The sequence below is a fragment of the Bison bison genome, unplaced genomic scaffold (genome assembly GCF_000754665.1).
Source record: "Bison bison bison isolate TAMUID 2011002044 unplaced genomic scaffold, Bison_UMD1.0 scf7180017864327, whole genome shotgun sequence".
Taxonomy (NCBI): Eukaryota; Metazoa; Chordata; class Mammalia; order Artiodactyla; family Bovidae; genus Bison; species Bison bison.
Genome location: NW_011494899.1, coordinates 5,502,916 through 5,525,766, shown reverse-complemented (window position 1 = coordinate 5,525,766; position 22,851 = coordinate 5,502,916). Strand labels below are relative to the sequence as shown.

Genomic DNA, 22,851 nt, shown 5'->3' with positions numbered 1-22,851 from the left:
CGATCATTGTCCCAAATGAAGTAATAAAAGCTTGCAATGGGATGTTTCCTTGCACTGTATTTCCACCCTATGCTGCTGCTGCTGCTAAGTCGCTTCCAGGCAAGAGTGGGGTGCCATTGCCTTCTCCGTTTCCACCCTCTAGAAAACAATAAAAAGTTATGGGGATGTGGGGGTGGGGGAGGGGAGGGGATCTTTCCCTTTACCCTCCCCACTAAGGCCACTGGCTAGTCTGCTCAGAGGGACCTGGAAGCAGATGGCGGGCAGCGCCCTCTATCTTCTGCCCCAAGTACAGAGGGAACTCACTCTACCAATTCAAGGGGCTGGGCCTCTGCAGACCCTATCTCTGGGGAGAAGGAACAGATGCATTGTTCTCTTTTACACAGCTTTTGTTCCTATCACTCTACCAAAATTTATGGTTCCCTATGACCATTCTTGGAGAAGGCAATGGCACCCCACTCCAGTACTCTTGCCTGGAAAATCCCATGGATGGAGGAGCCTGGAAGGCTGCAGTCCATGGGGTCACTGAGGGTCGGACACGACTGAGCAACTTCACTTTCACTTTTCACTTTCATGCATTGGAGAAGGAAATGGCAACCCACTCCAGTATTCTTGCCTGGAGAATCCCAGGGACAGGGGAGCCTGGTGGGCTGCCGTCTATGGGGTTGCACATAGTCGGACACGACTGAAGCAACTTAGTAGCAGTAGCAGCAGCAGCATGACCATTCTGCTGCTAAATGCAATGGTGTGTCTTAGATCTGGTGGTCAGTTCTCAGCCCCCTCCTTTCTTGGCATCCATGATTTTACTGATTCTCTGCTACCTCTAGAGCCATTCCTCACTTCTCGCTACAACACTTTCCTCAGCCCCTTTCTTTTTTTTCCACTTTATTTTTTTAATTGAAAGATAATTGCTTTACAGAATTTTGTGGTTTTCTCATCCCAGGGAGCCTAGCTTGCCCCCCTGAAGGCCTGGGGTCTTCTGCTGTCACCTAAAGGTTGTTTTGTAGAAGTTATTCCATATCTTGAGTTTTTGATGTATCTGTGGGGAGGCTGGTGATCTCTCTGTCTTACTCCTCCACCATTTTCTTCCGTCTCTTTGGCCCATCTCCTAAGTTCTGTCTCCTGCCATCTTCTTGTCTTATATTCTTCTTGGCTCTTTCAACTCTTCTACAGGGTTTGCCCATCACCTGTGTACTAAGGACTTCTAAAGGTTTTTCTCCATTTCAGTCTGCTAGCTTCTAAGCACCATATTCTGCCTACTGAACATCTCCACTCAGATAAGAGATTCAAGTTCAACAGGCCCCAAATTAGCTCATCGTGGCTCCCATTCCACCTCTCAACTTTGTGCTTCCTGCCTTGGAATGCCCACAGCTCCAGCCACCCAGCTGCACTGGCCATGGATATAGCCATAAACTGGAGAAGACCTCTGACTAGTCCCTTTCCCTCACCTGCTATATACCACATCAGGCACTGAGCCCTGTAGGATTTACCTACTAAATCACAAATACACGCTTTTCTATTTATCTTGGCCCTCTCTTAGTGAACACAGGAGAGTTTCCATTCTCCTCTTGATCAATTCCATCCTCTATTCAGCCTCGAGAGTGCTGGATCTAAAATGCAAAATCTAGGGACTTCTGTGGTGGTTCAGTGACTAAGACTCCAGGCTCCCAATGCAAGGGGGTGGGGTTCAATCTATGGTCAGGGAAATAGATCCCACATGCCACAACTAAGACCCAGCACAGCCAAATAAATAAAAATAAATAAATACTTTTTAAAAATAGGTAAGATTCTTCCCCATAAGACCACAAACTCCCAGACCCCAAAAACAGTAGAAAGAGTTCAGAATTTCAGGTCAGGTGCCTGGGTTCCAAGTAATAAGTCTACTGCTTACTAGCTGCAAAGTTCTGGAATGTCACTTGGTCTTTCTGAGCCTCGAGGATTCTACAATAATATCTAACTGATAAGATGCTCTGATAAGCTGTATTGGGATAAGTCATATGAAATATCTTCTATTTCCTCAGCTTTAAAATTGCTGAGTCATATCTAGAGTCCGTTTCAGGTTTAAAAGTTTAAGCTTATAAGGGATATTTGACATTCTCTTGCAACCAAGAGCATTTACAAATATACAACCATTGTATTGTATAGTATATAATATGTTATTGTACTGTATAACAATAATGTTAAAAATCATTCAACATATATAACATGTAAAAAAGAAGCTCTGCTAACAGACATAAACTGGATTGCTGGATTAACCAAGGGCCCTCTATTTCCTCTGTAGGACTTTCCACTCGATGCCCAGGACACATTAAAAGCCTGCACCTACGGGGCTCATCTCCACTGTGCTAGCATGCTTCTGCTCCTAACTGTGCAATTCTAACATAAACAGGACTCAACTGCATTTGTTAAGTCAGTTCACTTCAGTTGCTCAGTCATGTCCAACTCTTTGCAACCCCATGGACTGCAGCATACCAGGCTTCTCTGTCCATCAGAAACTCCCAGAGCTTGCTGAAACTCATTTCCATTGAGTCATTGACGCCATCCAACCATCTCATCCTCTGTCCTCCCCTTCTCCTCCTGCCTTTGTTCTTTCCCAGCATCACATCTTTTCCAATGAGTCAGTTCTTTGCATCACGTGGCCAAAGTATTGGAGTTTCAGCTTCAGCATCAGTCCTTCCAATGAACACCCAGGACTGATCTCCTTTAGGATGGACTGGTTGGATCTCCTTGCTGTCCAAGGAACTCTCAAGAGTCTTCTCCAACACCACAGTTCAAAACCATCAGTTCTTCGGCACTCAGTTTTCTTTATGGCCCAACTCTCACATCCATACATGACCACTGGAAAAACCATACCTTTGACTAGACGGACCTTTGCCGGCAAAGTAATGTCTCTGCCTTTTTTTTTTTTTTTTTATTGAAGGATAATTGCTTTACAGAATTTTGCTGTTTTGTCAAACCTCAATATGAATCAGCCATAGGTATACATATATCACCTGCCTTTTGAACCTCCCTCCCATCTCCCTCCCCATCCCACCCCTCTAGGTTGATACAGAGCACCTGTTTGAGTTTCCTGAGCCATATAGCAAATTCCCATTGGCTATCTATTTTACATATGGTAATGTAAGTTTCCATGTTACTCTTCCTATACATCTCACCCTCTCCTTACCTCTCTCCATGTCCATAAATCTATTCTCTATGTCTGTTTCTCCACTGCTGCCCTGTAAATAAATTCTTCAGTACCATTTTTCTAGATTCCATATATGTGTGTTAGAATACGGTGTTTATTGTTCTCTTTCTGACTCACCTCACTCTGTATAATAGGTTCTAGGTTCATCTACCTCATTAGAACTGACTCAAATATGTTCCTTTTTATGGCTGAGTAATATTGCATTGTGTCTATATACCACAACTTCTTTATCCATTCATCTGTTGATGGATATCTAGGTTGCTTCCATGTTCTAGCTATTGTAAATAGTGCTGCAATGAATAATGGGATACATATGTCTCATTCAATTTTGGTTTCCTCAGGGTATATGCCTAGGAGTGGGATTGCTGGGTCATATGGTGGTTTTATTCCTAGTTTTTTAAGGAATCTCTATACTGTCTTTCATAGTGGCTGTATCAGTTTACATTCCCACCAACAGTGCAAGAATGTTCCCTTTTCTCCACACCCTCTCCAGCATTTATTGTCTGTAGACTTTATGATGAGGGCCATTCTGACTGGTGTGAGGTGATATCTCATTGTACTTTTGATTTGCCTTTCTCTATTAAAGAACGATGTTGAGCATCTTTTCATGTGTTAGCCTTCTGTATGTCTTCTTTGGAGAAATGTCTGTTTAGGTCTTTTTCCCACTTTTTGATTGGGTTGTTTGTTTTTCTGGTATTGAGTTGTATGAGCTGCTTGTATATTTTGGAAATTAATCCTTTGTCAGTTGTTTCACTTGCTATTATTTTCTCCCATTCTGAGAGTTGTCTTTTCACCTTGCTTATAGTTTCCTTTGCTATGCAAAAGCTTTTAAGTTTAATCAGGTCCCACTTGTTTATTTTTGTTTTTATTTCCATTACTCTAGGAGGTGGGTGGTAGAGGATCTTGCTTTGATTTATGTCATTGAGTGTTCTGCCTATGTTTTCCGCTAAGAGTTTTATAGTTTCTGGTCTTACATTTAGGTCTTTAATCCATTTTGAGTTTATCTGTGTGTATTGTGTTAGGAAGTGTTCTAATTTCATTCTTTTACATGTAGCTGTCCAGTTTTCCCAGCACCATTTATTAAAGAGGCTGTCTTTGCCCCATTGTATATTCTTGCCTCCTTTGTCAAAAATAGCCCATAAATGCATGGGCTTATTTCTGGGCTTTCTATCTTGTTCCATTGGCCTATATTTCTGTTTTTGTGCCAGTACCACACTGTCTTGATGACTGTAACTTTGTAGTATAATCTGAAGTCAGGAAGCTTGATTCCCCCAGCTCCATTCTTCCTTATCAAGACTGCTTTGGCTATTTGGGGTCTTTTGTGTTTCTATATGAGTTGTGAAATTTTTTGTTCTAGTTCTGTGAAAAATGCCGTTGGTAATTTGATAGGGATCACATTGAATCTGTAGATTGCATTTGGTAGTATAGTCATTTTCACAATATTGATTCTTCCTACCCAGGAACATGGACTATCTCTCCATCTGTTTATGTCATCTTTGATTTCTTTCATTAGTATCTTATAATTTTCTGTGTACAGTTCTTTTGTCTCTTTAGGTAAGTTTATTCCTAGATATTTAATTGTTTTTGTTACAATGGTGAATGGGATTGATTCCTTAATTGCTCTTTCTGATTTTTCATTGTTAGTTTATAGAAATGCAAGTGATTTCTGTGTATTGATTTTGTATCCTGCAACGTTGCTAATTCACTGATTAGCTCTAGCAATTTTCTGATACTATCTTTAAGGTCTTCTATATACAGTATCGTGTCATCTGCAAACAGTGAGAGCTTTACTTCTTTTCCAATCTGGATTCCTTTTATTTCTTTTTCTTCTCTGATTGCTGTAGCTAGGACTTCCAGAACTATGTTGAATAACAGTGGCAAAAGTGGACACTCTTCTCCTGTTCCTGATCTTAGTGGGAACGCTTTCAGTTTTTCACCATTGAGAATAATGCTTGCTGTAGGCTTATCAAATATGGCCTTTACTCAGTTGAGATAGGTTCCTTCTATGCCCATTTTTTGAAGAGTTTTAAACATAAATGGGTGCTGAATTTTGTCAAAGGCTTTTTCTGCATCTATTGAGATGACCATATGGTTTTCATCTTTCAATTTGTTAATATGGTGTATCACATTGATTTATTTTCATATATTGAAGAATCCCTGCATCCCTGAATAAACCCAAATTGATCATGGGTTTTTTGATGTGTTGCTGAATTCTATTTGCTAAAATTTTGTTGCGTCTATGTTCATCAGTGATACTGGGCTGTAGTTTTCTTTTTCTGTGTTGTGTTTGTCTGGTTTTGGTATCAGGGTGATGGTGGCCTCATAGTTTGGAAGTGTTCCTTCTTCTGCAATTTTTTGAAAGAGTTTTAGAAGGATAGGCATTAGCTCTTCTCTAAATGTTTAAAAGAATTCTCCTGTGAAGCCATCTGGTCCTGTACTTTTGTGTTGGAGATTTTTGATCACAGCTTCAATTTCAGAGTTGTTCATAATTTATATTTCTTCCTGGTTCAGTCTTGAAAGATTGAACTTTTCTAAGAATCTATCCATTTCTTCCAGGTTATCTATTTTATTGCCATATAGTTGTTCACAATAGTCTCTTACAATCCTTTGTATTTCTGCACTGTCTGTTGTAACCTCTCTTTTTTCATTTCTAATTTTGTTGATTTGATTCTTCTCTCTTTTTTTCTTGATGAGTCTGACTAAGGATTTGTCAATTTTGTTTATCTTCTCAAAGAACCAGCTTTTAGAGTTTTATTCATCTTTACTATTGTTTCTTTCATTTCTTTTTCATTTATTTCTGCTCGGATCTTTATGATTTCTTTCCTTCTACTAATTCTGCTTTTTAATATGCTGTCTAGGTTGGTCATAGCTTTTCTTCCAAGGAGCAAGCATCTTTTTGTTTCATGGATGCAGTCACCATCCACAGTGATTTTGGAGCCCCAGAAAAGAAAGTTTGTCACCTTTTCCATTGTTTCCCACCTATTTGCCATGAAGTGATGGGACCAGAAACCATGATCTTAGTTTTCTGAACGTTGAGCCAGCCTTTTCACTCTCCTGTTTCACCTTCATCAAGAGGGTCTTTAGTTCCTCTTCACTTGCTGCCGTAAAGGTGGTATTACCCTTATTTGTTAGTCTAATTTTGGTAATTGACCTAAGTATGGTACACACTAGTAACATAAGACTGTGAAGTGAAAGAGAGCTGTTTTCTATGAAAAATAGTCTGAATGTTTTGGAATTATGAACAAGAAAACCGTAAAAGATTGAAGGCAGAAAAAGTCAACCGTTGAAAGGATCCTGCCCAGAAGTATCATAACTGCCTGAAGTTCTCATCCTCCAGAAACCCAAACTAAAAACTGTGGATGAGGCATTTTGAGAGATATGACATTCAATTCCAATCAGAGGACCCATTAAAAACAAAGATCTAACTTCAAATTTTAAAGTTGAGGCAAAGAATTACATGTATATGTTTAAGTTAAAATGAAAATGTAAAGTTTGTCGGATTCAGGGACCTCCTGCTAGCAAGAAGGGGACTCTGGCTGAGCCAAGCATTTTAAAATCAAATGAGGAAAAGAGGACTGACTCACCCCATTGAAAGTCACCCACTAGCGCCTTTGTTTAAGCTCTTCCAAGTATGACTGAGATACTTGGCATTTCTTCTGTAAAAGATTCCCAGAGAGAGGGGAGTAACAGAATGTTCATCTACCATACTTCATCCAAAATACACAATTCCATATACAACACTCATTAGGACAGAATGGAACATGAAAGCCACAGTTGTTTTTTCCTCCCACTGAAATGATTTCTCAATATGTGGATGTAAACATTTGTAAGAGAAGAAGAATTGAAGAAAAAAAGATTGTTCTGTGTCAAAGGTGGCAGAAAACAATCACAAAAACCCTCTCTCCATGTCCGGGTTTGTCTTAAGTGTCTAGGACTAGCAGTTTTAGGAGATTAAGGTTTGTTCTTGAAACTGGATCAAAGTGGAGAGGAGAAGAGCTATAAAAGAAATATTGAACATAAAGAGATTTCATTTTTGAATAAGTGCCTCATGAAAATGTGATCAGAAGAAGAAATAAACCTGAGGATTATCACCCTCTCAGGAACCCACCATTTTACTATGTCATTTGCATGCTTAGTCACAGTCTTGTCCAACTTTCTGCGACCCTATGGACTGTAGCCCGCCAGGTTCCCCTGTCCATGGGATTTCCCAGACAAGAATACTGGGGTGGGTTACCATTTCCTCCTCCAGGGAATCTTCCCAACCCAGGAACTGAATCTGTGTCTCTTATGTCTCCTACATTGGCATGTGGGTTCCTTACCACTACTGCCACCCGGGAAGCCAATTTCTTTTCCAATATGTGCTCAGTATAATCTCATGTATAAAATTGTCATGAGCATAATTAAAACATGAATGATCATTGCTGGATGCCCACTATTTTTATACCCCTTGGAAGATTATACTGTAGCCTATACATTGATTAAATGTAATAAAAGACTAAGGAAGATGCAGGTGCCAAGACTTTCAAGCTAGTAATTATCATCATTAATCTATAATCCAAACTGATATCTAAAATGTCCCCTAAAGATTATTGTTCTCAATAGGCTAAAATATAATTACAGTCACTTCTTTTAATGTTGTTATCCTGGAGCAGAGCCATCACTTCTATAGGAAAGCCAGGCAAATTGTGTAACCCCCCAGAAAGAAGCTGTCTATCCACTTCCCTCACACTTCCTGTACTGATAAGAGCACAGTGATAGACCCACACAGCTAGTACTCTTTCTGATGCTTTGAAGATACAAGGAATAAATGACAAGACTCTTGCCCCTGGCAGTTCACAGTCTGTTTAAAAGGTCAAAATACTCACAGAAATAGAAATGGGGTCAAAAATGGGTTCTTTGAGCTCCTTCATGACACTGGACATATAAGACGATTCGAGCATCTTGTGTGAGAAATCTCTGGTGATGACGATGCTGGAGGAATGCAGGACTCTAGGTTCCTAATACTCCCTGGCTTTGCAAAAACCCTGCAGCTCTTAAGGCAACATCCCAAGTCACTGACCCAGCCCTCAGGGCCTGTGACACCTCTCTGGTATCCCCCTAGTGCACCCTCTCCCCTCTACATTAGTTTCTGCATCCCAGCCCCATTGGTCCTTTTTGTTCCTTCCCAATTTGCAAATTCTGTCCTCACTATCTAGATGACTTCTTTCCCTTCCCACCACTTACCAAGCAAGTCCTCCTCCTCCAGATTCAGTTTCAGCATCACTTCCTAAGAAGCACCCTCCACCCATGCCCCTCCATCTAACAGATCGAGGTCCCCCGTTAGCACTTGTACTTTGCCATGATAGCACTTTGCCAAATTGTAGCCCAACCATTGTGTGTTTAGCTATCCAACCGCCATCTCTATTGTGGCATTTTCCACAATTGCAGCTAAACAGTCTTGTATTTATTAATAGTTGTGTGACAGCTTGTTGGCCTCAATGCGAGCTCAGTGAAGATAGTGTGGGTCTACCTGTCCTTCTCACTGCTCTGTCTCCAGGAATTAAAACAGAGATTGTCATCTAACAATCTCACTGGCCAAACTCTACTCAGGCTCTCTGAGCTTTTTCAAGTAGGCTTGACTTTGGGGCTTCTATGTTCATCTCTATAGAGTCCAATTCTTCCAATCAGGAAGAATCCTGCTAAGTAAGTTTAGCCCTCCTCCAACCTGATCACCCTTGGTATCTAGGCAGATTTCTCACCTTCCACCACTTGCCAGGTGATGTCTGAAGCCAAGCCTGGCTTCATGCTTGGATAGAGGAGCCTAATGGGCTACAGTCCATGGGGGTCTCAAAGAGTCGGATAGGACTGAAGCGACTTGGCATACAAGAAAGCATCATATACCATAGTTCTCTTTTTCCCTCAATGAAACAACTCTTAAAGAGGATTGCTTTGATGACTAATGTTCAGTAACACTTTTACTACAGAGGCCTCTTGACTTCTTTAAAAATGACTAGTGATGAATCCCAGCCACATGTGGCTCTGGCTTCCTTCTTATTTTATGGAGTCCCTTGGGCACACTCCCTGTAGATAGGCTTTTTTCATTAAAGGTAGATCAAGGGGATCACTGGGGCTTCCCTGATGGCTCCAGATGGTAAAGTATCTGCCTGCAATGCAGGAGATCCAGGTTTGATCCCTGGGTTGGGAAGAACTCATGGAGAAGGGAACAGCTACCCACTCCAGTATTGTTGCCTACAGAATTTCATGGATAGAGGAGCCTGGTGGACTATGGTTCAAAGGGTCACAGAGTCAGACACAACTGAGCGACTAACACTTTCACTTTCTCAAGGGGATCACACTATGCCACCCCAAAGTAGGCCATGCTGACATGGGACATATTATGAGCCGAGTTATTTGAGTTCCTAGGATCCCTTCTGTGCCTGAAACCAGAGCCTGTCACAAGGACTCAAGTGCTGTAAGTCCCCTCCCTGGGGCAACAGGAAGCCAGCACCACACCCAGCCAGACATTGTCACAAACTGCCATATCATCTATTCTCCTAAGGGTCTATTTATGCTTCCAAAGAGTCATCTGCCCTCCCATGAGTGCCCTTTCCCTGCCTCCCTCTCCCCTAAGTTAGTACACAGATCGCAAGTTCAAGCTACCTCTTGGAGTTGTCATTCCTGAGTGTGTGTGCAAGTGTGATGCACACACAAATAAACTTCTGTTTGATTTTTCTCTTGTTAATCAATCTTTTAGCTTCCCTGGTGGCTCAGCTGGTAAAGAATCTTCCTGCAATGCAGGAGACCGGGGTCCAATCCCTGGGTTGGGAAGATCCACTGAAGAAGGGAATGGCTACCCACGCCAGTATTCTGGCCTGGAGAATTCCATGGACTGTACAGTCCATGGGGTCGCAAAGAGTCAGACACAACTGAACAACTTTCAGTTCATTTCACCTCAATCAATCTTTGCTGAGGCTAATTTTACAGGGCCCCAGCAGGAGAACCTAGGAGGGTAAAGGAAAAAAAATTTTTCTCCTTTAGAGTTTTGGTGACAAACGTGGAATTCTATCATCCAGGGCTCCTTACTAGGTCCAAAAGCTGCAATTTAGAGATCCTGGGCCTCTGACAAAAGCCTGTTGAAGACAATATTTCTTAACAAAATAGGCTCTCAAATTTCTGCCCACAGAGTCAGGTGGAATTAGGGTGGCGAAAGTCAGTCTTTTCAATTTAATTTTCAAGCTCAGCCAGGGACCCTGAGAGGATGGAGGAAAAGTTTTTCTACCTCCACGTAGGAAAACCAAAAATATGTCAAAGAACAAATGATTCCAAGGTCTCTATAAACAGTCTATTTCCCTCCCAAGGTCCTCCTCCTCTTGTACTGAAGATACACATCAGCTCTCACCACGAGGGACTGCAACAAAAGCACAAGAATCCTGCCTTGACAGCTGACCTAACCACCCACAGTGTTCCTGTAAGCCTGGAGCAGGCCTTCTGCAAAAGGAATCAACTTCAATCACCAGTGGGAGAGAAAAATAATAAAATGATGGCGAGAAAGTGCTCCTTACAGAAAAATACTTCCTCGGAACCACACTGAACCACACTGAAAATGGACTGCAGAACTGAAACATACCATGAAGACTTATTTAAGACATCACCAAATATGACAACTTCCATTACAGAGGCCCTGTTGCTGCTGCCGCTAAGTTGCTTCAGTCATGCCCAACTCTGTGCAACCCCATAGACAGCAGCCCACCAGGCTCTCCCGTCCCTGGGATTCTCCAGGCAAGAACACTGGAGTGGGTTGCCATTTCCTTCTCCAATGCACGAAAGTGAAAAGTGAGAGTGAAGTCTCTCAGTCGTGTCCGACTCTTAGCGACCCCATGGACTGCAGCCTACCAGGCTCCTCCATCCATGGGATTTTCCAGGCAAGAGTACTGGAGTGGGTTTCCATTGCCTTCTCCACAGAGGCCCTGTTATCAGAAAGCAAATGAATACATTATATTTTCATCATAAACAAGTCACCAAAACTGAGAACAAAACATAGGCAACCAGATCAGGTAAACTAGTTCCTTTCCCACTAACATTCTCTAGATTTGCATCTGCATTTTCTCTTTACAAACATAAATCTTTCTTTCATGTACTCAGCATGGAAACCCTTACCTGAAAAAAAAAAAGTATACACACACACATGGGCACACTCATTCCTAAATCTACAGAGTGAAAACAGAAAATATTCTTTCCCTGCAGATATCAAGAATTTTAAGCCTTTTTTGTCAGTAAATGACTAGGCTGAAAGCAATCCTGTTTTATTGTAATATGGATGCCAATCGTACCTGCTGGGGAAAGTGGCTGGTTTAGATCAGGGTTTCTTTGTCTCAGCACTATTCACACCTTGGACTGGATAATTTTCACTGTGGGGGCACTTTCCTGGGCACGCATGATGTTTAGCAACCACTCCGGCCTCCACTGACTAAATGACTAACACTCTCCACCCCCAGCCATGACATCAAACATTTCTCCAGCTTTTTTGTCCTGAGGGTCAAAATCAGCCTGTGTTGAAAACAACTGTTTAAAGCTGAAGTAGACTGTCCTGTGGCGATGAGATTTCAGAGCTCTGAGAGTGTTTCACAATTTTTCTAGTTGTGGCATTTACAGAAACTGCAATTTCTAGTGCAGCCTGCTAGAAGAAATCAACAAAGCTGCCCAAGGGCAAAGAGATATCTATTTGACCATCATTGAACCCTCTCTCTAAGTGAACCTACTCCTTGGAGGCACAAAGGTTGGCAAGTGCTGTCTATGGGAATCACATCCCTGATTCCCCCCAGCCCACCCTCCTGCGCTGGCCTGTCTCCAGCTGACTACCAACCAGCATTTGCAGCCTCCAATTCAACTCTCATTCTCCTCCATTCCCAGGTTTGGTGGTGATGCTGTAGGAAGATGACAGAATTCAACATGTGACTATTTCCAAAACATGGGAATGGGCTACTGAATGCAATAAGTACTGAGGCAGTAAAAGATGTGGTCCTGTTACCCTTGTCTCTGGCAATAGCAGAGCCTGGAAAACAGGCCCTTTGTCTCAGAGGCTCTCAGTTCTTCAACAGTGGCCCTTAAAATGTAAGTAAATTCCACCTAACTGAGCTAGTAGGGCTTCCCACAGGGTGCTAGCAGTTAAGAAACCACCTGCCAGTGCAGGAGACAAAAGAGACAGAGGTTCGATCCCTGGGTCAGGAAGATCCCCTGGAGGAGAACATGGCAACCCACTCCAGTATTCTTGCCTGGAAAATCTCATAGACGGAGGAGCCTGGTGGGGTACAGTTCATGGGGTCATTTGTTGATGTTGGCAATTTGATCTCTGGTTCCTCTGCCTTTTCTAAATCCAGCTTGAACACCTGGAGGTTCACAGTTCATATACTGTTGAAGCCTGGCTTGGAAAGTTTTGAGCATTACTTTACTAGCATGTGAGATGAGTGCAATTGTGTGGTAGTTTGAACATTTTTTGGCATTGCCTTTCTTAAGGATTAAAATGAAAACTGACCTCTTTCAGTCCTGTGGCCACTGCTGAGTTTTCCAAATTTGCTGGCATATTGAGTGCAGCACTTTCACAGCATCATCTTTTAGGATTTGAAATAGCTCAACTGGAATTCCATCACCTCCACTAGCTTTGTTTGTAGTGATGCTGCCTAAGGCCCCCTTGACTTCACATTCCAGGATGTCTGGCTCTCACTAGGTGAGTGATCACACCATTGTGACTATCTGGGTTATGAAGATCTTTTTTGTATAGGTCTATGTATTCTTGCCACCTCTTCTTAATATGTTCTGCTCCTGTTAGGTCATACCATTTCTGTCCCTTATCGTGCACATCTTTGCATGAATGGGATTAGTGCCGTTATAAAAGAGACCTCCAGAGAGCTCTCGGGCTCTTTCTTCCACTATGTGAGGGCCTGCCAAGAAAACAGCTGTCTCTGAACCAGTAGATAGGCCTTGAGCTCAGTTGCTCAATCCTGTCCAACTGTTTGCAACCCCATGGAAAGCAGCCCACCAGGCTCCTCTGTCCACAGAATTTTCCAGGCAAGAATAGTGAAGTGGGTTGCCATTTCCTACTCCAGAGACTCTTCCCCACCCAGGGATCAAACCCACATCACCTACATTGGCAGACAGATTCTTTACCACTGTGCCACCTGAGAAGCCCAAAATAGGCACTCACCAGACATTTAATCTGCTGACACCTTGATCTTGGACTTCCAAGGCTCCAGAACTATGAGAAATAAAATTCTGTTGTTTAACCCACCCAGTCTATTCTGTTATAGCAACAGACTAAGACACTTATCTAATGAGGGAAAGTAAATAAGCAGCAAAAAAAAAAGAGAGAGACAGAGAGAGACAGAGAGAGAAAGCTGAAAATAATATGGAACAGGAGTTGCTGACTTCAGAGATGAAGACTGTTTAAAAATAAGCAAAGTATGCAAGTGAGATGGAGGGAAAAGTCATCTGCTTCTAATAGAAATATGTCAAAGCAATTACCTAATTTACACAAGGTATCACTTAGGCTAATGCTCAGTTGATTCCTTACGAGTGAGGAGTTGGCCAGAGTGCCCGCATTTTCCTTTATTTTTATCACTTGTTTATAATATTCAATTGCTTGCTTCCTTTGGAATCTAGAAAAGAGAAATTTAATCAAAGTTTTGCATCGAAGAAGCATGGCGTTCATCCATGTATCCAACAAACATTCATGGAATGCTGGTGCTGGGCCCCAGGTGCAAAGATAAGGAAGACTAACCTCTGCCCTCAGAGAGTGTCCCCAGGCAGAAGGAGAGATTGGAGAGTGAAACACAGGACCAACAACTTGTTAAGAGTACTGAGTGTGAACCTAGGAGTTTGGGACTTCAATATTGAAGCATTTTCATTAAGACTGACGTGGTTCAGGGACTTCCCTGGTGGTCCAGTGGCTAAGTCTCTGTGCTCCTAATGCAGAAGCCCAGGTTCGACCTCTGATCAGGGAACTAGATCCCACATGCTGCAACTAAAGATCCTGCATGCTGCAAATAAGACCCAGCACAGCTTAATAAATAATAAATAATAAATAATTTTTTTTTAAAGAGTGATATGATTAAATTTGCTTGTTAGAAACTTCACCTGGGTGCAAGTGAAGTAGCAGATGACAATTTATGCAGTGAGACCAGTTGGTCCAGACAAAGAATGAGGAGGGTCTGAGCTAATGCAGTGGCCACAGATGTGACAGGAGACCTGCTAAGTCTTGGCATCACATGGAAGGTAGTGGGCCTGGTGCCAGGAGCCCTGACATCCTCTTGGGCAGTAGGATGACGAGGTTAGGAGCTAGAGCTCTGAAGTCAGGCGGGCTTGGCAGTGACACAGTGGTTAGGCATCAAGGCTCCTAAACCTTGGTTTTCTCATGTTCTCAATGAGGATAACAGACCTGTGGTGAGGATTAAGTGAGAAAATGTATGGAGTGTGTTTAGCATGGTGACTGATTATAATAAATATCACCCAGATGAATCATTAAGATGCTGCCCTGGGGTCTGCACTGGGTGACATGGGAGAAGATGCATTTTCTCATGGAGAGGGTGTGGATGTGTTCACTGTTGATAATGTTCACTCTGAACTGCCCTAATATGCTGGCTACCTGAAGGGAGAGGGCCAATGGATGCACATGTGTGCAGCTGATGATGGAGGTCTGAAGAGACAGAGACAAGAAGCCATCGCCTTACTGAATGCTGGCTGCAGCCCGAGGCACAGGCAAGGCTGGGGCACTGTGACTGAGACATGCAGAGTTCAAGAACTGAACCCAAGAGAACACTGCCATCTGGTCGAGAGTTGGGAAAGAAAGAGAAAACCCACAAGAGAACCCGAGAAGGTGTCATCAGAGAAGATGGCCATGATGGAGGGTAGCTCAGAAACCAGGAGAGCACAGTTTCAGGAATGACTGATGCTGTCAAACGCTCCCAGAGCAGAGGACCCTCAAGATCAAAGTGCAAAGACACAGAACTAGGATGTTCCTGATGACATTCATAAGGATGGACAAAACAGAGCTGGGTGGAGGGAGAAAGTGAATGACATCAACAGGAAGTGAGGCTGTGGAGACACTTGTCTGTGGAGGGCACACAATGAAAAGACGGCTGCTGCTGAATGGATTCAAAGTTGAGAGACAGCAATGACATTGACTTCACTGAGAATACATCCCTGTTTCTCTTATGACCCTTTGTTCATCTTTCTCCTTCCTGGGGTACAGGGGGTTACTTTTAACTCTGTCATTTGACCTCATGTATCCATCCCTACCTATCCCCACTCCCCAGGGCCCTCAGGACCCTCGGATTATTTCTGTAGGGCATGAGAGCTGTTTCAAGAGCCCCTGACCACCAGGAGACAGGATCTTCATATGTCTGAGAGGTGAGCTGAGTCCCACTGCAAAATATTTCCTGGTCTTAACCAATGTGGAAAATGAGGTCACCTGAGGACAACCTTCAGCAAGGAAAAAGGCTTCTCGGTCGTTTCAGAAGGTTGACCATTGACATGACGTCTGGAAAGAAGGATACCAAGTATGGTCAGCTCCTCCAACGCAGAGGGCACGCGCGTGGAACAGCAGCAGGGTTCAGGGTCCCGTGAGTCACGAGCCGCCAGCCCTGGATTTGAGATGGGGCAGCCCAGGCCTAGCGATGACTCAGTCAGTATGCTACGTGTTTAGATTTCTCTTTTACGAGGCAATGGTTCTACTGTCAAGCCTTTTGCTTCTCTAAAGAAAGGCCTGTTCTCTACTCGCAGTCCTGGTCTTAAGAGGAACAAAAGGAGGTTTATGTGGTGTCAAGTGCCTCAAAAATTCCCTGCTGGGGAGCAAAATAATAATACTAAGAACTCAATTTATCAACTCTTTCAGTGTGCCAGGCATTCTGCTCAGCACTTCACACAGAGGATCTCTCAGTTCTCAGCATCGTTCTGCGAGGAAGAGACTGTCACTGCTCTCATTTAACCAACAAGGAGATGAATGAGACACCAACACGTTAAGTATGTGCCCAGGTTCTCACTGTTACCAGGCGGTAGAAACAAAATTTGAACCCAGGCAATTGAACCCCAGAGCCCAACATTTCAGCACTGCTATATAGAGCACTGGTAACGACTCTTAGAAGCACCTTTATTGGAGCTAGTCTTTTTTTGTTGTTTATTGGAGGATAATTGCTTTACAATGTTGTGTTAGTTTCTGCTGACAAGAAAGTGAATCAGTTATGTATACATCTCTCCCCTCCCCCATGAGCCTCCCCCCCCTCACCCCAATTCTCTCCCTTTTAAGTCATCACAGAGCACTGAGCCAGCTTGCTGGGCTGTCCAGCATTTTCCCATTAGGGACTACTCTTTGAAAGGTAAATACTCTTGGAAAGGGCTTCCCAGGTGGCTCAATGGTAAAGAATCCACCTGCCAATGCAGGAGATGTAGGAGACACAAAATCCCTGGGTCAGGAAGATCCCCTGGAGGAGGGAATGGCTACTCACTCTAGTATTCTTGCCTGGGAAATCCCATGGACAAAGGAACCTGGCAGGCTGCAGTCCATAGGGTCGCAGACAGTCAGACACTATTGAGCATGCACACCACTCTTGGAAAGGGTTAATAGTGATCTGCAGTTCAATGCCAGAGATGACTCATGTCATATTCTTCTTGGGAGCAAAAGCCAGAAGAGGTCCTCTCCCTGGTGTAAGTAACATGCTCTCCAGGATGGCAGACAGCGGAAAGTGAAAGGCAAGGCAGGGAATAGGGAGGAGAGGGAGAGGCTGCAAAAGCAAAACCTCAAAACTTTATAATTTCACTTAGAGCATCCCTGACCCTTCAGTCAGCTCACCTGTGTGTGAAACAGTGCAGGCCAGGCCGAAGGAAGGGTGTGATGGACTCTCTGTGGACTCACAGAGAACCTTCGCTCACACCAGCCTGTCAAAGGAAGACGTGGTCTTGCCTGGCAGATCCTAACAGGAATTGGACCCTGAGGGTGATAGCTACAACCTGCTTTAAAACACAGGTGCTGACAGAGTCTCCTGACCAAACTCTACGCAGGCTCTCCTGAGCAGTTCCCAACTGGACCTCAACTTCTGGGCTTCTGTGTTCATCTCTGCCTTGTCCGGCTTCAGCGAGGATCCTGCTCAGTCAGTTCAGCCCTGCTTGATATCTGATTACCGTCCTTCTCCGATTCCTCACCCTCACTGTCCCACAGTGACCTCTGCTCCCCCCGACCTGCCTTAGCAAGAATCCTGTTAGATCAGTTTACCCAGAGTCTACCCCCACCCCGCCCTTCATGTCTCCTCTTAGTAACTGTCCATCCACTATGGATCACCCCCCTCCTCCACCCAATCCTTCTTGATTCAGAGCTGAGTCCTGTCTGTCTCAACTGCAGAACCCCACTGCGGGGGTCCATATGCCTCTCGTGAAAGGTCTGAATAAAGGCTGCCCTACCTTTCTTTAACAAGTTCTATGAATACAGCTTTAGCAGTGCCTTGTATGGGGAGCTGAGGAAAGCCCCACACATGGCAAGAGAGCAAGAGGTCTTCCCCAGCGAGGAGGGGTATCAGGACAGCGCAGCCTGAGACAGCAGCAGGCTCTTGCACAAAACAGACCAGCAGGCATGATGCTACAGACCCACACTCCACAGAGGCCTCAAGCACAACCCCTTTCCTCACAAGACCCAGGAGTGATACTGGGAGTGTGACCCCGTACTCCTTTTTACTTTTCCTCCTGCCAAAACCTCTACATGGTTTGTGAGCTAAGAGTGCCTTTCAAATTCATGATGCTCAGTGTCCTAACAAATAGATCAGGGCGAAATCTCAGGCCTGGTGAGTCTCTCATTTTCTGGACAAGGCTGGAGCCAAAGAAGTGAGATACCCCTATGAGTGAGTACAGATCTCCCTGCCAAACGTGGGCTTTTTTTTTAGGGGGGCAGGGGGAAGGAGACACACGACTTGAAACATTTCATAAAAACTTACCTTTCACTGTGTCTCAGTGGGAAAAACAGTAAATCTGCTAAAAATTCCATAATTTCTCCGACTAGGATGCTTTTCTCACCAAACAAATTTCTCCTGATATTTAAGCATTCCTGAAGTTTCATTTTTGCAAGACAAGCGTTTCCAGCAGCAAATCTGAAAACAAAATGCACACGTGTGTGCCTTACCGGGCACGATACATGTTGGCTACCTTTGTTGTGCTTCCAAAACCAAATCTCATAAACGTCCTTTGTAGTCAAGACACAAAACAGCACAATAGTTTGTATCAGCAGAGATTTGAGGCTTTCAAAGTGATTGATAAGATGTGCATACATCATGAGAAACTGGGACACTATTTTCCTCCTTCCTCTCAAGCCTCCCTTCCACCACCACCCCAATCCCATCAGTCTAGGTCATCACAGAGCACCGAGCTGAGCTCCCTGTGCAAAACTGCAGGTTCCCACTAGCCATCTATTTCACACCTGCTAGTGTATACGTATATGAATGCACTCTCTCGATTCATCCCACCCTCTCCTTCCCGAACTGTGTCCACAAGCCCATTCTCCACATCTGCATCTCCACTGCTGCCCTGCAAACAGGTTCCTCTCTACCATCTTCCAGATCCCATATATGTGCATTAACATTCAATATTTGGTTTTTCTTTTTCTGACTTACTCCACTTTGTATGACAGACTCTAGGTTCATCCACATCTCTACTATTGACCTTTAGGGTTGGACAGTTTGTTGTGGAGGGTCCTGTGCCATGTATAATGTTTAGTAGCATTCCTGGCCTGTACCCGCTAGCTGCCAGGAGCAATGCCCCCAGTCATGACAAGCTAACATGTCTCCAGACCTTTGCCAAAGGTTCCAGGGGGAAAAAATTGCCATGGTTAAGAATACTGAACCCGAGGATAGAAATGCTAAAATTCAGCCTTTCTTAACCCAGTCAGTCAGGTGGGACATGGATGGGCAAGTATGGATTAAGTAGATTAATTGTAACAATAACAGCTAGTACAGAAAACTAAGACATTTTTCAAGAAAAACACATGCTTACGTTAGAACACCTTCAGTGTATTTCATGGTGGCCTGGTCGCAGGGATTGCTGTCCAGTAAGCTGGAAATTTCGGTAGCACATTGCAAAATATGGTTTTCTTTTAAGTACTCCTCAGATGCTGACTTTGCCAGGTTGTTCAGTACTCTGCCTGCAGGGAATAAATTTTGGCAAAGAAGATGATGCTCCAGGCTTTTTCCTACAGAAGAGTTAAGAAGTCACTAGGCAGAGCATTTGGTAGCATTTCTTCATCGCTGCCAATAGTTGGGTTTTTTTCTTAATAAATCAATTACTGATCTACATTGCACAGGACTTGGTTTTCAAGTGACAAATTTTGTATGTGGGCAGCAGTTATGGGGCCAAGGAACAAAGACAATAGATTGAAACCGAATTAGAGTCTATTTTACAAATGAACAGGTCAGAAATAGAGAATATGGATGTGGTGAGACCAACTATCATCGTGGTAACTGAGTTCTACAAAAGGCAGCTGGTACAGGCTTGAATAAGGAACAACAAAACATTACAGCCTTATGACAGAAACACATGAATAAGCCCCATAAACCTAATTAATAAATAATGTGCTGTACCTAGATACACATCAAATGTACCCTTTGCAACGGCCTAAGATTTTGCTAGTTATTTTGAGTTAGATATGCTAACAATAAGAGACTTCTAAAAAGTAGAAGGTTTTATGGTTTTCCAAAGTGGAAATGAAAATCACTCAGTCATGTCCAACTCTTTGTGACCCCATGAACTATACAGTCCATGGAATTCTCCAGGCTAGAATACTGGAGTGGGCCACCATTCACTTCTCCAGGCAATCTTCCCAACCCAGAGATCAAATCCAGGTGTCCCACATTGCATGCAGATTCTTTACCAGCTGAGCCACCAGGGAAGTCCACGGTTTTCCAAGCCACACTCTGTAATACTGAAGTGAAGTCGCTCAATCATGTCCGACTCTGCGACCCCATGGACTGTAGCCTACCAGGCTCCTCCATCCATGGAATTTTCCAGGCAAGAGTACTGGAGTGGGTTGCCATTTCCTTCTCCAGGCCACCTTCCCGACCCAGGGATCGAACCCAGGTCTCCCACACTGCAGATAGATGCTTTACCGCTTAACCGTCTGAGCCACCAGGGAAGCCCACACTCTATTATGCAAAGAGATAAAACTATAATTATGCTTCCAGAAGGTGTTATTAGAGCATTGCTAGCAGTAAACAAGGCAGATTTAACTCCCTATACTATGGAATTCAGCTTTAAACTATAAAAGATTACCATTAAATTATCAAAAAAGCATCCCATCATCAATAGCACCCCATTCGTTGCCCAACTGGCTCTAGGAGGCCAGTCCCGGAACCCACAGAAGTATCCCTGGTGAAAGGTTGTTGTTGAATCACGCGAATACACCAGGATTCTTGGCCCCCGGAGGACAGGAATTCAATCCGGGGCCAGAGACGAGGCTTGATCGCTCAGAGCTTTTGTATAATAAAGTTTTATTAAAGTATAAAGGAGATAGAGAAAGCTTCTGACATAGGCATCAGAAGGGGGCAGAAAGAGTACCCACTTGCTAGTGTTAACAATAAAGTTATATAATCCAAAGAATATCTGGAGGTTGTAAAGACCTCATCAGACCTACTCCCATAATTTACATTTTAAGATAACACGGTCCTCAGGCAAGATACATCCTTGTAAAGACCAGGTCTACTCCCATAATTAACATTTTAAGATAACAGAAGGTTGAATCCAAAGACTGTCCTTAGGCAGGATACATTATTGTTATATAATCCTAAGGAATGTGGAGAAAGAAAAAAAGTTTGTCCTTTCTTCCTCCTTGAGAATTCCAGACCCCTCTCTCCTTGGGGACCCCTAGATTTCCTATCAACCTGCCTAGGAAATGACTCTCTCACTGGTTTCCACATGGCTTTCCTCCGCTCACCAAGGTCCCAGCATGCCTGAAACCAGGCCTGCCTGCATTAGGATGATGACTTAGAAGCCAGCCTCTACATGTGGAGCATTAGAGCTTTATAAAGGCCAACACTAGAAGAGATTCTGCGCAGCAATGAGTTGTGCAGACAGGTCTTAGGGCCAGATGGGCCCAGATAAGTAGTCAGATAGGCCTCTCAGACTCCTGGCACCAGAGGTGCCAGCGCTGGGAGCTGACGTACTTTATTTCATCTCTCTGACCTTCAGTTTCCTCATCTGTGAAATGGGAGTAACTGTATGTGTATATATATATACACACATATATATACCTCCTGTGATTATATATATGTATATATATAATCACAGGAGGTATACCAGAAGACAAAAGAGATCAACATGAAGTGCTTTGTACGTGGTAAGCACGAAACGAATGTTAACTATTACTGTCAAGGTGGATTTACAGGTGAAATGCAGAGAGGGTAAGTAACTTTCCCAAGGTGACCTTAAATCTTACATCAGACTGTGAAGACATCTGTAATTCTCCACGCCAACCTGTACCCAACTCTCCCCTTGGCAATGCCACCCGGCACCTCCTCCCATGCAGACGTCAGAGTCTCTTTCTTAGCCCCAGACTGAAGCCTGGCGACTTGCTGTGACCAACCACATGCAGAGTAAGAGGGTGCTGTGCCAGTTCTCAGTTGAGGCGTAAACATGTGCTCTCACTCTTGGAATTCTGCGGGCCCCCAGGGGAGCAGGACTGGGCTATTTCCTGAACGATGAGCAGCTCGTGCCCAGAACCCTGTTGCCACCAGACATCAGGGTGAGGTGTTCTGAGAGTTGGAGCCCACTGGCCCTGCCAGCTGGGTTGCAGAAGCTTGCATGAGCCCAGCCCGGACGAAGGGGATCCACTTGGTGGCCCATACACACGGGCAACAACAAGCGGTTGTTGGTTTTTGACCTGTTGAGTTTCAGGGTGGTTTGCTATACAACAGAAGCTAATTGACATAGCTATTTAAATACGACATAAGTCTAGAGTCCTTATTCCTTGTCTGATTGTAAACCTTTCCCAGCATCAGAGTCTTTTCAAATGAGTCAGCTCTTCTCATCAGGTGGCCAAAGTATTGGAGTTTCAGCTTCAACATCAATCCTTCCAATGAACACTCAGGACTGATCTCCTTTAGGATGGACTGGTTGGATCTCCTTGCAGTCCAAGGGACTCTTAAGACTCTTCTCCAACACCACAGTTCAAAAGCATCAATTCTTGCCTCCTTTGTCAAAGATAAGGTGTCCATATGTGCGTGGATTTATCTCTGGGCTTTCTATTTTGTTCCATTGATCAATATTTCTGTCTTTTTGCCAGTACCATACTGTCTTGATAACTGTGGCTTTGTAATAGAGCCTGAATATACAATGGATTAAAGACAATCTCTTTAACAAGTGGTGCTGGGAAAACTGGTCAACCACTTGTAAAAGAATGAAACTAGAACACTTTCTAACACTATACACAAATGGATTAAAGATCTCAACATAAGACCAGAAACTATAAAACTCCTAGAGGAGAACATAGGCAAAACACTCTTCGACATACATCACAGCAGGATCCTCTATGACCCACCTCCCAGAATATTGGAAATAAAAACAAAAATAAACAAATGGGACCTAATTAAAATTAAAAGCTTCTGCACAACAAAGGAAACTATTAGTAAGGTGAAAAGGCAGCCTTCAGAATGGGAGAAAACAATAGC

General features: G+C 43.6%; 1 protein-coding gene across 1 annotated transcript in view; it reads right to left on the bottom strand.

The window, feature by feature from the left end:
• Nucleotides 1–22,851, bottom strand: part of LOC104998351 (tetratricopeptide repeat protein GNN-like) — a 74,894-nt gene that overhangs the window by 5,775 nt on the left and 46,268 nt on the right. Inside the window, exons 11-13 of the mRNA XM_010853462.1 lie at nucleotides 19,187–19,334; nucleotides 18,136–18,288; nucleotides 13,682–13,815 (exon numbers count right to left, since the gene is read on the bottom strand). Coding sequence (XP_010851764.1) covers nucleotides 13,682–13,815; nucleotides 18,136–18,288; nucleotides 19,187–19,334 — 435 coding nt within the window. The remainder of the gene's footprint in view (nucleotides 1–13,681; nucleotides 13,816–18,135; nucleotides 18,289–19,186; nucleotides 19,335–22,851) is intronic.